Consider the following 14,712-nt stretch of genomic DNA (forward strand, 5'->3'; position numbering starts at 1 on the left):
AAATGGAGGCAGAAGCCCAGCAGCAGAGTGGGGGCTATCCTGTTTATTGTGTCGAGTGCGGTATGTATGACTACCTACCCTGTGGGCGGGTGGCGTATGTGTGCGCTCGATGCAAGGAGCTCCTGGCCCTCAGAGACCGAGTGCGTGCTTTGGAGGCCAGGGTGGCTGAACTGGAGGAGCTAAGGAAGGCAGAGGTGTTTGTGGATGAGACTTTCCGGGACATAGTAGGGCTGTCCCACCTCCAATCTGACAGTCCTGAGGCTGTTACGGAGGATGAAAGGCTCAGGGAAGGAGAGCAGTCAAGGGGAGCAGAGGGAAACCATCCCGTAGTTGGGACCCTCCTTCCAGAGGGTGATGTTGTATCCTCTCGTGCCGAGGATACTTCTCCGGGGGAGGGAGCGCCAGCTGTTAGGAAGAAGCAGGTTTTAGTAGTGGGGGATTCAATCATTAGAAATATAGATAGTTGGGTTTGTGATGACCGGGAGAACCGTATGGTGACTTGCCTGCCTGGTGCGAAGGTTGCGGATCTCTCGAGGCATCTAGACAGACTTATGGGCAGTGCTGGGGAGGAGCCGGTCGTCGTGGTACATGTTGGTACCAATGACATAGGGAAGGGTAGAAGAGATGTTCTGGAGGCCAAATTTAGGTTACTAGGAAAGAGACTGAAATCCAGAACATCTTTGGTGGCATTCTCTGAAATGCTTCCAGTTCCACGCGCAGGGCCAGATAGACAGGCAGAACTTCAGAGTCTCAATGCGTGGATGAGACGATGGTGTAGGGAAGAGGGGTTTAGATTTATTAGGAACTGGGGACACTTTTGGGGTAGGGGGAGCCTATACAGGAAGGATGGGCTCCACCTAAATCAAGGTGGATCCAGACTGCTGGCATTAAACATTAAAAAGGACATAGAGCAGTTTTTAAACTAAGAGGTGGGGGAAAGCCGATTGGTGCGGGGGAGCACCTGGATCGGACGGAGACTTCTCTTACACGAGGCTCCATAGACAGGGATTCCCTAGAAGTTAGTCAGATAGGGAACGTGGGAAATAATATATGGGCAAGATCAGATGTGAAACAATTGTGCATAAAAAAATCCACCACGTCTGTGAAAGGCGGACATATAAATAGTGGTAGTTTTCTAACATGCTTTTACACTAATGCTAGGAGTCTGTCTAATAAGATGGGTGAACTGGAGTACCTCATATCAAAGGAGGAAGTTGACATAATAGGCATCACAGAAACATGGTGGAATGAGGACAATCAGTGGGACACTATCATACCGGGATATAAATTATATCGGAAAGACAGAACAGGTCGTGCGGGTGGCGGAGTGGTACTATATGTGAAGGATAATATAGAATCAAATGAAGTAAAAATCCTAAAGGAATCAAAATGTTCCATAGAATCATTATGGATAACAATTCATTCCTCTAATATGAATATGGCATTAGGAATATATTACCGACCACCTAACCAGGACAGTGATAGTGATGCTGAAATGTTAAGGGAGATTAGAGAGGCTATCAAAATAAAAAACACAGTAATAATAGGAGATTTCAATTATCCCCATATTGATTGGGTGCATGTCACCTCAGGACGGGATTCAGAGATTAAATTTCTTGATGCCTTAAATGACTGCTTCTTGGAGCAGCTAGTACAGGAACCCACAAGGGGAGAGTCGATTCTCGATCTAGTCTTGACTGGAACGCAGGATCTGGTCCAAGAGGTAACTGTTACTGGACCGCTTGGAAATAGTGACCACAATATAATAACTTTTAATATTCCTGTGTTGGGAAGAACACCGCAGCGGTCAAACACTCTGGCATTTAATTTCAAAAAGGGGAATTACACTAAAATGAGGAAGCTAGTTAAACAGAAACTAAAAGGTAGAGTAATTAAACTAAAATCCCTGGAAGCTGCATGGAAACTGTTTAAAGACACCATACTAGAGGCCCAACTTAAATGTATACCCCAAATAAAAAAACACAGTAAGAGACCTAACATGTTAAAAAGGCAGTGAGAGAGAAAAGGGCAGCTTTTAAAAAGTGGAAGTCAAATCCTAGTGAGGAAAATAGAAAGGAACATAAACACTCCCAAATTAACTGTCATAATGTAGTAAGAAAAGCCAAAAAAGAGTTTGAGGAACAGCTAGCTAAAAATTCAAAAAACAATAGTAAAATGTTTTTTAAATACATTAGAAGCAGGAAGCCTGCTAAAAAAGCAGTGGGGCCCTTGGATGATAAAGATATAAAAGGAGCGATCAAGGAAGACAGCGCCATTGCGGAGCGATTAAATGATTTCTTTGCTTCAGTCTTCACGGCTGAAGATGTTACAGAGGTTCCTAAATCTGCGCCAGCCTTTTTAGGCGACAAATCTGAGGAACTCACTCAGATTGAAGTGACATTAGAGGAGGTTTTGGAATTAATTGATAAGCTGAATAGTAACAAGTCTCCAGGACCAGATGGCATTCACCCAAGGGTTCTGAAAGAACTCAAATGTGAAATTGCGGAGTTATTAACAGTGGTTTGTAACCTATCCTTTAAATCCACTTTGGTACCAAATGACTGGAAGACGGCCAATATAACACCAATATTTAAAAAAGGCTCTAGAGGAGATCCTGGCAATTATAGACCGATAAGTTTAACATCAGTACCAGGTAAATTAGTAGAAACACTAGTAAAGAGTAAAATTGCAAGGCACATAGAAGAGCACGAATTGTTGGGCAAAAGTCAGCATGGTTTCTGCAGAGGGAAGTCGTGTCTGTCTAATCTATTAGAATTCTTTGAAGGGGTTAATAAACATGCGGACAAGGGGCACCCAGTGGACATAATATACCTAGATTTCCAGAAAGCCTTTGACACGGTCCCACACCAAAGGCTTTTATGTAAATTAGGTGGTCATGGGATAGCAGGAAAGGTCCTTTCATGGATCGGGAATTGGTTAAAAGACAGAAAACAAAGGGTTGGAATAAATGGTAAATTTTCACAATGGAGGGGGGTAACTAGTGGTGTTCCCCAGGGCTCAGTCCTGGGACCGATCCTGTTCAACTTGTTCATCAATGATCTAGAAAATGAGGTAAGCAGTGAGGTGGCAAAGTTTGCAGATGACACCAAGTTGTTCAGGACAGTCAAAAGCAAAAGGGATTGTGAAGAACTACAAAAAGATCTCAGCAAACTGAGTGAGTGGGCAGCAAAATGGCAAATGAAATTTAATGTGGGTAAGTGTAAGGTAATGCATGTTGGAAAAAATAACCCAAATTACACGTACTACATGATGGGGTCAAATTTAGCTACGACAGATCAGGAAAGGGATCTTGGAGTTATAGTGGATAGTTCTCTGAAGACATCCACGCAGTGTGCAGCGGCAGTTAGTAAGGCAAATAGGATGTTAGGAATTATTAAAAAAGGGATCGATAATAAGACAAAAGATATCATATTTCCCCTATATAAAACTATGGTACGCCCACATCTCGAGTACTGCGTGCAGATGTGGTCTCCTCACCTCAAAAAAGATATATTGGCATTAGAAAAGGTTCAGAAAAGGGCGACTAAGATGATTAGGGGCTTGGAAAGGGTCCCATATGGGGAGAGGCTAGAGAGACTGGGACTTTTCAGTTTGGAAAAGAGGCGATTGAGGGGCGATATGATAGAGGTATATAAAATCATGAATGGTGTGGAGAAAGTGAATATAGAAAAATTATTTACCTTTTCCCATAATACAAGAACTAGGGGACACCAAATGAAATTGATGGGTAGTAGGTTCAAAACTAATAAAAGGAAATTTTTCTTTACACAGCGCACAGTCAACCTGTGGAACTCCTTGCCCGAGGAGGCTGTGAAGGCCAGGACTCTATTAGGGTTTAAAAAAGAGCTTGATAAATTTTTGCAGGTCAGGTCCATAAATGGCTATTAGCCAGGGATAAAGTATGGTGCCCTAGCCTTCATAACAAGGGCAGGAGATGGATGGCAGGAGATAAATCACTTGTCTTCTGTTCTCCTTCTCTGGGGCACCTGGCATTGGCCACCGTCGGCAGATGGGATGCTGGGCTTGATGGACCTTTGGTCTGACCCAGTATGGCCATTCTTATGTTCTTATGTTCTTAGCTCCTCCCTGCTCTTTGTTCAGGCAGAAGTGTTACCTGCCAGTTGTAGCCCCAGGGTCATCCTTAGCCACTGGGAGCTGCTGCTTGCCTCAGACATCCAGCCTGACTCACACATGCACTCCCCTCACTCCATCACACTGAGCGTGGTCGCAGGCTCTCAGGCTGATACCCTCTGCACCCCACGATCCCTGGAAGAATCCCTTCAGTGTGCCAGACTCCTTGCAGGTCACAAGCTCCCCGGGGTTAGGCCGTAGGCCCCTCTGCCCTCTGGGACCGACTCCAACAGACTCCCAGAGGAACCCCTTCTTCACTGTGACACCTGCTGTCAAGGACCACGACCACACTGTCTTGGGATGAACTCATTCAGCGTGTCAGCCTCCTCGCGGGTCACTTGTTCCTAGCAGTTGGGCCCTCGGCCCCTCCACCTTCTGGGACCGACTCCAACTGACTCCCAGGAGTGACCCCTCCTCAGGTGTGACATTCCCTCTCGAGGACCACGACCGCAGTTGCTCAAGTTCGGCCGCAGGCCCGTCCGCCTTGGGGAACTGCACCTCACTGCCCATCAGCACACCGGGGTCTCGCAGGCCCCGCTTCTTCCTCCTGGACCCCCGTCACTTACTGCTGGGTGCTCCATCCTCGGGATGCAGAACATCCCACTCCTAACACCAGTGTGATGGGGTTTGGGGTCCCCCAAACTTTGCACCCCATCCGCAGGCAGGAGTGACTCTTGCTCAGCAGGAGAACAGCGGGTTTATTAGCCGACAGGACACAGCGTTGTACAGAGGAGTCAGCAGAGACAGCCAGGTCAATCCATGTTGGGGAGAGGAGGCCCCGAGGGGCCCCCCAAGCCAGGGCCTTGCCCCCTCCTTGGTCTCTCTCTCTCTCCCAGCCCAGACTCACTGCTTCCAACTCCAATTCAAACCCCTCAGGCTCCACCTGCCCCTTTGTCTGCAGTACAAAGGTGTCACCTGGTTGCCAGGTTACCCTCAGCAGGAGCCCCACAGCCTGTGTGAGACACAGGTACACACGTATCCCCCACTCCATCACAGATGGCCATCAGCAAGGGGTAAGCTGTGGTGCCGGAGCTTTTTGTCAAAGGCGGGAGATGGATGGCAGGAGACAAATCGCTTGATCATTGTCTTCGCTTCACCTCCTCTGGGGCACCAGGCGTTGGCTACTGTCGGCAGACAGGATACTGGGCTAGATGGACTTTTGGTCTGACCCAGTATGGCCGTTCTTATGTTCTGCCCCATAACGCGCCCCCCACAGCCCTGCACCCCCCAGGGCCCACGCAGCACTGGAAAGCACAACTCAGAGCTTCATTCTCCACTGGAGCAACTTCCTGGGTTCTGGGCCCCAGCCCCTCCCAAAGCCAGGCAGGAGGGTTTCCTTAACAGCTCCGCTCGGGCACACCGGGCTGGGGGTCACCGAAGCACAGAGACAGGGCTGTGCTGGCCGGGAACCTGGGGGCACTGGGCCCCAGGGAGGCCTGAGGTGAGGCCAAGGGAAGCCGCCCGCAGGCAGAACAAGCTGGAGGTGGGTGGTTGTGCTCAGGGAGGTGAAATTTGGCTGCGGGGGATGTCAGAGGTGATGAAGCCCCTTGCCCCCATCCTGCCTCTGCCCCAGCGCACTGGCCCTGCGGAAGCAGGAGCTGGGCCCTGCTCAGATGCAAACCCTGCCACAGCCGCTGGGGCTGTGGGATCCCCTAGGGCTGAGCCCAGGGGTGCCAGGAAAGCTGAACCCCCTGTCCTGGCTCTGTCTCCCTCTGACACCACTGGGGATGGGAGTATGTGACTGAGTGGGAAATATGAGAGCTGGAGACTTGTGTTCGGTCTGGGCTCAGGTGTAGGGGTTGGGGGCTAGTGGTTAGAGATGGGGGGGTGGGGGGGGAGCCAGGGCTCCTGGGTTCTGTCCTCTGCTCGGGGGGGAATGGGGCCTAGTGGTTGGGGGGGGGTTAGCGCCAGGATTACTGGGGTTTGTCCCCAGCTCTGGGGCATTGTGTGTCCTCCTTGTGCCCGGAAATGGGCACAGAGAACTAGATACCGAATCCCTCTGTTCTCACTTGCTAGCCCACCCCAGACCCGCCCCTTGTCTGTACCAACAATGTGAATTCAGGCCCATTGGCAGGGCTGGGGGAGCCCGGGGCTGGGCTGGCAGGGGCTGCAGGTGGGAGTGAGGGGCACCGGCAGGGCTGGGTGGAGGGAGCCCTGGGACTATTACCTGTCCCGGGAGCAAAAGGGGTTCGCTGAATGAGTGAGGGACAGAGACGAGACAAGCAGTGAACATAGAAAAGCCTCATTAGCAATGGCTTAATCAATGTCATGGGCGGGGGGGAGAATTAAGGGGAGCTACCCAGCGCACTCCAGCCATCACCCCAACGCGATGTGGGGTGATGGGCAGGGGAAGCCTGTACTTCCAGGGCGGTGACCCAACCGCAGACGGCGAGCAGAGCCCACACCAGGGTTCTTGGCAGGCGGGACAAGCGACTGGGGCCAGCCGACAGGCTTGTCAAGGTGCATGTGGCTCTGATTTGTGGGTGGGGGGGCAGGGTGCTCTTTTATCGGGGTTTGGACAGGAACACAACCCTGGGCCACTGACAGTGCATCGTGGCCTTTTGCCCTTTTTAGGCGTTAGGAGTTTTTTTCTTTTTTAGGAGCGAGTAATGCGTGGCGAGGCGGGGTCATAAGAACGGCCACACTGGGTCAGCCCAAAGGTCCATCCAGTCCAGTCGCCTGGCTGCCAACAGTGGCCAGTGCCAGGTGCCCGTGGGTGGGGGGGTGGACCGAAGACACTGATCAAGCGATTTGTCTCCTGCCATCCATCTCCAGCAGGACACCATTCCTAGCCTTGGCTAATAGCCTTTTATGGACCTAACCTCCAGGAATTTATCCAGCTCTTCTTTGACCTCTCTTATAGTCCTAGCCTTCACAGTCTCCTCTGGCGAGGAGTTCCACAGGTTAACTACATGCTGAGTGAAGAAGAACTTTCTTTCATTAGTTTTAAACCTGCTACCCATTAATTTTATTTGGTGTCCTCTAGTTCTTGTGTTATGGGCACAAGTAAATAACGTCTCCTTTTTCACCCTCTCCGCACCTGTCATAATTTTGTAGCCCTCTGTCATGTCCCCCCCTCAGCCTCCTCTTTTCTATACTGAAAAGTCCCAATCTTTTTTAGCCTCTCCTCATACGGGACCAGTTCCAAGCCCCTAATCATTCTAGTTGCCCTTTTCTGAACCTTTTCCGGTGCCAGGAGATCTTTTTTTAGGTGGGGAGACCACATCTGTACACAGTATTCAAGATGTGGGCATACCATAGCTTTACCTCGGGGCAGTAAGATACCCCTTGTCTTATTTTCTATCCCTTTTTTTAATCATACCTAACATCCTATTTGCCTTTTTGGCTGCCTCCGCACACTGCGTGGATGTTTTCAAGGAACTATCCATGACACCTCCAAGATCTCCTTCCTGATTAGCTATAGCTAAATTAGCCCCCATCACACTGTGAGTATAGCTGGGGTTATTTTTTCCAGTGGGCACCACCTTACACTTGTCCACATTAGATTTCATTTGCCGTTGCTTTGCCCAGTCCCTCCATTGGATGAGACCTTTCTGAAGTTCTTCACCATCTGCCTTCGTCTTGACTCTCTCGAACAGTTTAGTGTCACTGCAGACTTTGCCACCTCCCTGCTCACCCCCTTCTCCAGCTCGCGTATGAATAAATTGACCAGGTCTCACCTCCGCCTGGGCGCCTGAGCCCTTAGCACCTCGGGGGTGGGGGTGGGGAGGGTGTCAATGCCCGCTGGGTTCTGATTGGGTAGCGAAGCCTTGATCATGCACGGGGTGCGTGCAAGCCACAGCTTACAACACTGTTGTGGTCACGGCACAAACAGCTGAGCCCACACTATCGGAGTGGTTTACTTTTGCAGGGGCGGCCCAGAAGGGTTTTCATGGAGGTCAGAGTCAGGATAGAACCCAGGAGTCTTGGCTCACCAGCTCTAACCAATAGGTCTCTCTCCCTTCCTAGAGCCAGGGAGAGAACCCCCAGAGTCCTGGCTCCTCTTCCACGCGGAGCCCTGCTCCCTGTCCCACCCTCCCCGGGCGTGGCGTACCCTGCCCCCAGCTGAGGAGTGGCAGCGCCAGGAAGTGCGGAGTAGGTCCAGGCTGAGGGCTGGCAGTGGCAGTGCCAGGCTGTGCCAGGCAGCGCGACGCAGGTCATAGCAGCAGCAGCCTAGATGTTTAAGTGCTAGAAGGACAGAAAATAATCGCTCGATTCAGCGTCAGGAGTCGGAGCCGTGCACAGAACTGGAATAGAGCTGGCGCCAGCAGCCACTGGGCTGGGCCCTGAAGCCAGCCTGGCAAAGGTAAGGTGCTGGGGGCGTTCCCAGGCAAGCCACCTCCTGGCCTCGCTCTGCCCAAAGATCCCAACCCCCGGCCGCAGGACCCAGCCCCATATCCACCCATCCGGCCGCCTGCCCTCCCCCACCCCCCACCAGTGCTGTCCGTCCCAGAGCCAAACCTCTCTCTACACCTCTGTCCTTCCAGCCAGTGCCCGGCTCCGGCATTACCTACCCACAGGCCTCTGTCGTTCCCGCCCCTGACACCTTTGCCCAGCTCCAGGGCTCAGGGTGGAACTTCCTGCGGGTTTGACACACCTTTCACCAGGCCCAGTGCTCTGCTTATAAGACGCTCACAGGCTCTCTTCAGAGGGCAAAGGCAAGAAAGCCACGTTTATTGAGAATCCAGCGCCATGCTAGTCCATGCAGATCATGGGTACAGGTTACTCATAGGCATACACACCACACACAAACAAACACACGCACACATGTGCATACACACCCACGCACACATACGTGCACACCCATGCGTGCACACGCACACATACACATGCACACACGCAGGTGCATACACACCCATGCACACACGCATGCACACGCACACCCACGTACACCCATGCATGCACGCACACGCACCCCCCCAAAGCTTGTGGTTTGTTTATAGTTACCCAAGGCTGCTCACACTAATCCATTGGCCAGATGGCCGAGAGGTGAGTGTGGAGCCAAGTTGTGTTGACCCTGGGTCACGCTCCAATGTCAATAAGACGAGACAAGGGACCCAACCCTGCTGTGGCGCCCACACCTTTGACAGCTTTTAGTCCATAGTCCTGGTTCTATCCCGCTGCCCCACGCACGAGTCACCAGTCAACAGCAGATGGGTTTGATCCTTTCCCACCCTCCAGGTTTCCATGTGACTCATCACCCACAGGTGGGACTTCATCTTCCTCTCCTGCTGGGTCACTGCTGTAGAGACCAGTTCTGACGGTTCTTCAAGTCTTTGTTGTCCAGACAAGCTGGCTCCGGAAGGGTAACTCTTGCGTCCACATTCACACTTCCAGGTGGCTCTCCCACACCCATCCTCACAGCCAGCCCAAGGTTTCCAGGCTCCTACAGGAGTAACATGGAGTTTTGGGTACCATGTGGAATCCAGTACAAAGTGTCTTCTGAATGTAAAATAGCCAAGATAGAGGATCATACGAAGGTAGAAAGTAGGGTATCAAATAACAAATCTAAAGAGGAATACAAAAGTCTGTGGCCTATGAAAAAGATGGGGGAAATACAGGGTGATACCAAGATCCGTAGGAATACGAGGTTCTGTTAAATACACCGAGCCATTTAGGGTTGCTACACCAGCAAACCCTTCCTCGCTGTTTCCTGACCATTCCCAGGCAAGCCGAACGCAGCGCTAAGCAGCCAGCGCCAGGCCTAATTAGGGCTGGCAAACAGCTCCTGTTGGCCAGGCCGGGCCAGTCTCCTCTGGAGTCAAGGGGCTGCACATCGTCGCCGAGCGGCGGATCCCCGGCAGCTCTGGCCTTTGGCCATGTCTTGAAGGTGAGTTCTGCCAGGTCCCTTCTCTCGCTCCTGTCCTGCCCTTTCTCTGCTGGTCTTCCTGGGCTGCAGGTCATACGGTGAACCTGGTGTGCAGCTCAGCTCGACCGGCGCTGGCTACCTAGCGCACCTCCCCTCCCACCCAATGCCCCAGTCCTGGCAGGAGCTTCTCTGGGTGGGTAAAATTTCGACCCATCCATGAGCGTCTGACGTTCTTACTCTCTCTCTCTGCCCCCAAGGCCAGGACATTGTCCCTCCTTTGCTGCTTCCTACCATGAACAAACTGAACACCAGGGTCCCTTTCAGGCTAGCCCCCTTCATCACCCTTTGCTTGCTGGTCGTCCTGAGCATCTCCAGCTGGATATTCCTGGACAGCTGGTCCCCCAGCTGGTGGCAGAAGAATCTTTTGCTCAGTGACGTAGAGAAGACTCTACCCACCTCTGCCCCTGAGAAGGGCACGTGGACCGTGAACTCCGTCGGGCGCCTGGGGAACCAGATGGGGGAATACGCCACCCTCTACGCCCTGGCCAAGCTCAACGGGCGCCAGGCCTACATCCTCCCGCAGATGCATCAGCAGCTGGCGCCGCTCTTCCGCATCACCCTGCCCGTGGTCTCCCACTTCATGGCCTGGGTCACACCGTGGAGGAATTACGAGCTCCACGACTGGATGTCGGAGGAGTACAGGCACATCGAGGGGAAATACGTCTGGCTCACGGGCTACCCCTGCTCCTGGACCTTCTACCACCACATCCGGCAGGAGATCCTCCGGGAATTCTCCTTCCATGACCACGTCAAGGAGGAGGCCAACCAGTACCTGGCTGGGCTGCGAGGGCAGCGTCAGAACGTGACCTACGTGGGCGTCCATGTCCGGAGAGGGGACTACGTCCGGGTGATGCCCCAGGTCTGGAAGGGGGTGGTGGCGGACAGGGCCTACCTGGAGAAGGCCATGGGCTACTTCCGGGCCAAGTACCAGGAGCCGGTCTTCGTGGTTACCAGCAACGGGATGGATTGGTGCCGGGAGAACATTGACACCTCGCGGGGGGACGTGTATTTCTCGGGGGATGGGAAGGAGTCGTCGCCGGGGAGGGATTTCGCTCTCCTGGCCCATTGCAACCACACAATCATGACCATCGGGACCTTCGGCATCTGGGCCGGCTACCTGGCCGGGGGGGAGACCATCTATTTGGCCAATTACACCCTCCCTGATTCCCCCTTCCTCAACCTCTTCAAGCCCGAGGCTGCCTTCCTGCCCGAGTGGATCGGGATCGAGGCCGACCTCTCCCCACTGCGGAGCAGGACGTCTGGCTAGCGGAGCTCAGCCAGGGGCCAGGGGCTGCCAGTGGGATCCACCTGCTATGACTTGGCCTGGTCCGCGCAGGGTTGCTCGGCTGGGCTCCCCAGGCAAGGACGTGTGGGGTGCTCCTGCTCCTCCGGAACATGCAGTGATGTGCAGGAATCCTCGGCATGGCCCCACCTGCCTTTTCCCTGAGTTGAGGGACTGCAGCCAGGTAAACGGGAGCCAGGACTGCTGGGCGGTACTCGGCTCCACTGGGAGGGAAGCAGCAGCTGGAGCAGTATGCTGGTACCCAGGTGGGCAGTGGGTGTGAGTCAGGTGGAGCAGCTCACAGGGATTAAGGAGGACCTCAGGTGTGTAACCTAAACCAGCAGGTACCACATTTGACCTAAATACAAAGCAGGGAGGAACCGGGCTGGGTTTGAATCAGAGGTGGGTGTTGGAAGCTGGGGAGAGGGGGAAGGCAGCCAGCCTGGGTGGAGGGGAGGCTACACCCCAGATGGGGTGTGATGTAGTGGGGGATATGTGTATGTGGGGGACTCATCGGGGGGGGGGTCCTGCTGAGGGAAACCAAGGGATCCAGTAAGAGAGAGAAAGCCAGGCTGCTCTTTTTACTATCAAAACAAAAAAGCAGTCAAATAGCACTTTGAAGACTAACAAAATAATTATTACATGATGAGCTTCCGTGGGACAGACCCACTTCTTCAGCCCAGAGCCAGACCAGAGCAGACTCAATATTTAAGGCACAGAGAACCAAAAATAGTAATCAAGGTTGACAAATCAGAAAAAAATGATCAAGGTGAGCAAATCAGAGAGCAGAGGGGTTGGGGGGGGGGGGTCAAGAATTAGATTAAGCCAAGTAGGCAAAAGAGCCCTTATCATGACCCAGAAAATTTGCATCCCGGTTCATACCACGTGCTAATGTGTCGAATTTGAATATAAAAGAGAGTTCAGCAGCCTCTCTTTCCAACGTAGTGTGAAAATTCCTCTTCAGTAAGACGCAAACCTTCAGGTCATTAACAGAATGGCCCACTCCATTAAAGTGCTGGCTGACTGCTTTGGGGAGTGTTTTTATGTCTGTTTTGTGCCCATTAACTCTTTGTCTAAGAGAGTTTGAAGTCTGTCCAATATACAAAGCATCTGGGCATAGTTGGCACATGACGGCATATACAACGTTAGCTGACAAACATGAGAAAGTGCCCGTGATTCTGTGACTAACTTGGTTAGGTCCAGTGATGGGATCTCCAGGAGAGAGATGTGGACAGAGCTGGCAGTGGGCTTTGTTGCAAGGAAAAGTCCCAGGACTGGTGTTCCTGCGCTATAGACTGTGGCTGTTGGTGAGAATCCTCAGGAGGTTGTCTGTAGGAGAGACCAGGCCTGTCACCCAGGGCCTTCTGGAGTGTGGCATCCTGATTAAGGATAGGTTGTAGGTCTTTAATAATCCGTTGCAGTGGTTTGAGTTGGGGGCTGGAGGTGATGACCAGTGGTGTTCTGTGCTTGGTTTTTTTGAGCAGGGGTGCAGGAGGGGGTGGGGGGGGCAAGGGGGTGGGGGGGTGCCGTGGGTGCTGCCTACATGGAAAGGTTACGCCTGAGCTGAAGGAACTGGGAACTGCTGGCACCCCGGAACCTGCCAATCCCAGGGACACCCCCTCAGCCAATTCCCACAGCCCACAGCGACCCCCCAGTCACCCCCATTGCACCGGGGGCTCCACTAGGGCCTGCAGTGAGGGGGGGGTGTCCCAGGGGTGCTGAGGGGGTGTTGCAGGTGGTGCTGCTGGGGGGCAGCAGGGGGAGCTCTCCCCCCCCCCAGGGTTGGGGCTGGGCAGTGCCCCAGGGCGCACTAGGGGTGCTGCCTCAGCCTGGCCCTGGCTGCGTTTCCACCTGACGACATCCGGCCCCAAACTCCCTTCCTTTGCCCTGAAATTTGCACCCACCCCCAGATCATGCCCCTGCCCCCCACGCAGAGGCCAGGCGCCCCTCCCCCAGCCTGGCTTTGGCCCCTGCCAGCAGTTTAGCCTCACTCTGTTGCCCACAAAGCCGCCCTGGTCCCCGCGAGAACCAGCCCGGGCTGGACCGAGGCCCTGGGAAATACCAGGCAGCGTCTGACTCGGCCCCTCACCGCCCTGGGGCTCGGCCTTCGCGGCCAGTGCGTCAGTGCCAGCCTCAGCAGCCGAGTCTGGTGGGAATCGGTCCCTGAGCCAGGCAGAGAACCCAGGAGTCTTGTGCCGCCCTGGCCTTGCTCCCGCCAGTAGATCCCCGCGCCCCCACCGAGCCAAGGTCCAAAGCCAGGTGTCCTGGATCCCTCCGCCCCCCGCCCCCCGCCCATTGCTCCCTGGTTGGCCAGCCCAGCTCAGCCATCCCACAAGTTGCCACATTCTCAGGTGCAGGGGGTGGGGCAGACCAGTCCCGGGTGTGTCAGGCTGGGGCTCTGTGTTAATGTTTAAGTGCTGGCGCGGCACAAGGAGAATTCGTTGGGTGCCTCAGCATCGGTGCTGGTATCGCGCTAGCAGCACCCAATGGGAGCGGGGCAGCTGCGAGAGCCAAGGTGCCCAGCCCTGGAGTCCACCTCACCCAGGTAAGATGGCGGGGGGGGGTCCCTGCACACCTGTGGCTGGATTCTCCCGGACTAAAGCGGCCGACCCAACCCCCAGCCTTGGATGGCCACACCCGGCCCTGGCGCCCCTCCTGGCCAGCAGCACCCCTGGTCCCAGCTTGTCCTGGCCCAGCCCGCAGAGCCCAGGCTTTCCCCCACAGGGTGGGCACGGCTGGGCGGCTCCCGCCGGCGGGTGGGGGGGCTGGGTGTTGGGACGGGGCTGAGCTCACCTTTCCCCGGAGCACCAGGTTCCTGCCCCGGCTGCGGGGAAGGAGCGGCCCATGGAGGTGGCTGGCACGGGCAAGGCCCTGCCGGGGGAGCCGCGCAGCTGAGGCCGGGCAGCGCTGCTTTGTCATTGCCTGGGACCCAGGAGAGCCTCGGCCTGCGCGGACCCTTGCTGGCTGTGGGCCCCTGGACCCCGGCTGTCACGCTCCCGTGAGTCTGTTACCTGCCCGCACGGGGCGCCGGGAGAACGCCCTGGGGGGGAGGGTGCGCAGGGTTGTGTCCCGGGAACCGGCCCCCGCCCAGCCCTTAACTGCCCCGGAGCCGAACGCTCGGCTGCGCCCCACCGGCTGACGACATCACTGGTGCGGCTGGAGCCGGGCCAGCCGGGGGGTGGGGTGGGGGGGCACATGGGCAGCTCCCAGCCTGGAGCCTGATCAGTGCAGCAGCCAGGCTGGCCTAAGCCCCCCGCCGCCCTCTCCAATGCACACCCAGGCTGCAGCTGGCAGAACCCCTCCCGGCCCCAGCGCAAGGGTGGCACCTGCTGCTGGGGGAGGGTGAAGCCGGGCTGGGCCGGGGGGGTGGGGGGCGTGGGCCTTTTCCCAGCCCAGGGTTGCATGGCTG

The 14,712-nt window shown here is 54.8% G+C and overlaps 1 protein-coding gene across 1 annotated transcript; it reads left to right on the forward strand.

Moving 5' to 3' along the window:
- Positions 1 to 10,193: 10,193 nt before the first annotated feature.
- LOC142024437 (galactoside alpha-(1,2)-fucosyltransferase 2-like) lies at positions 10,194 to 11,574 on the forward strand. Its single transcript, XM_075016438.1, has one exon. The coding sequence runs from the start codon at positions 10,254 to 10,256 to the stop codon at positions 11,286 to 11,288; it is 1,035 nt and encodes a 344-aa protein (XP_074872539.1). The 5' UTR covers positions 10,194 to 10,253; the 3' UTR covers positions 11,289 to 11,574.
- The last annotated feature ends 3,138 nt before the right edge of the window (positions 11,575 to 14,712 follow it).

Source organism: Carettochelys insculpta, chromosome 22 (genome assembly GCF_033958435.1).
Source record: "Carettochelys insculpta isolate YL-2023 chromosome 22, ASM3395843v1, whole genome shotgun sequence".
NCBI classification, from domain to species: Eukaryota; Metazoa; Chordata; order Testudines; family Carettochelyidae; genus Carettochelys; species Carettochelys insculpta.

Coding starts and splice junctions, on each gene's coding strand:
- LOC142024437 (XM_075016438.1), top strand. CDS start 10,254: ATGAACAAACTGAACACCAGGGTCCCTTTCAGGCTAGCCCCCTTCATC.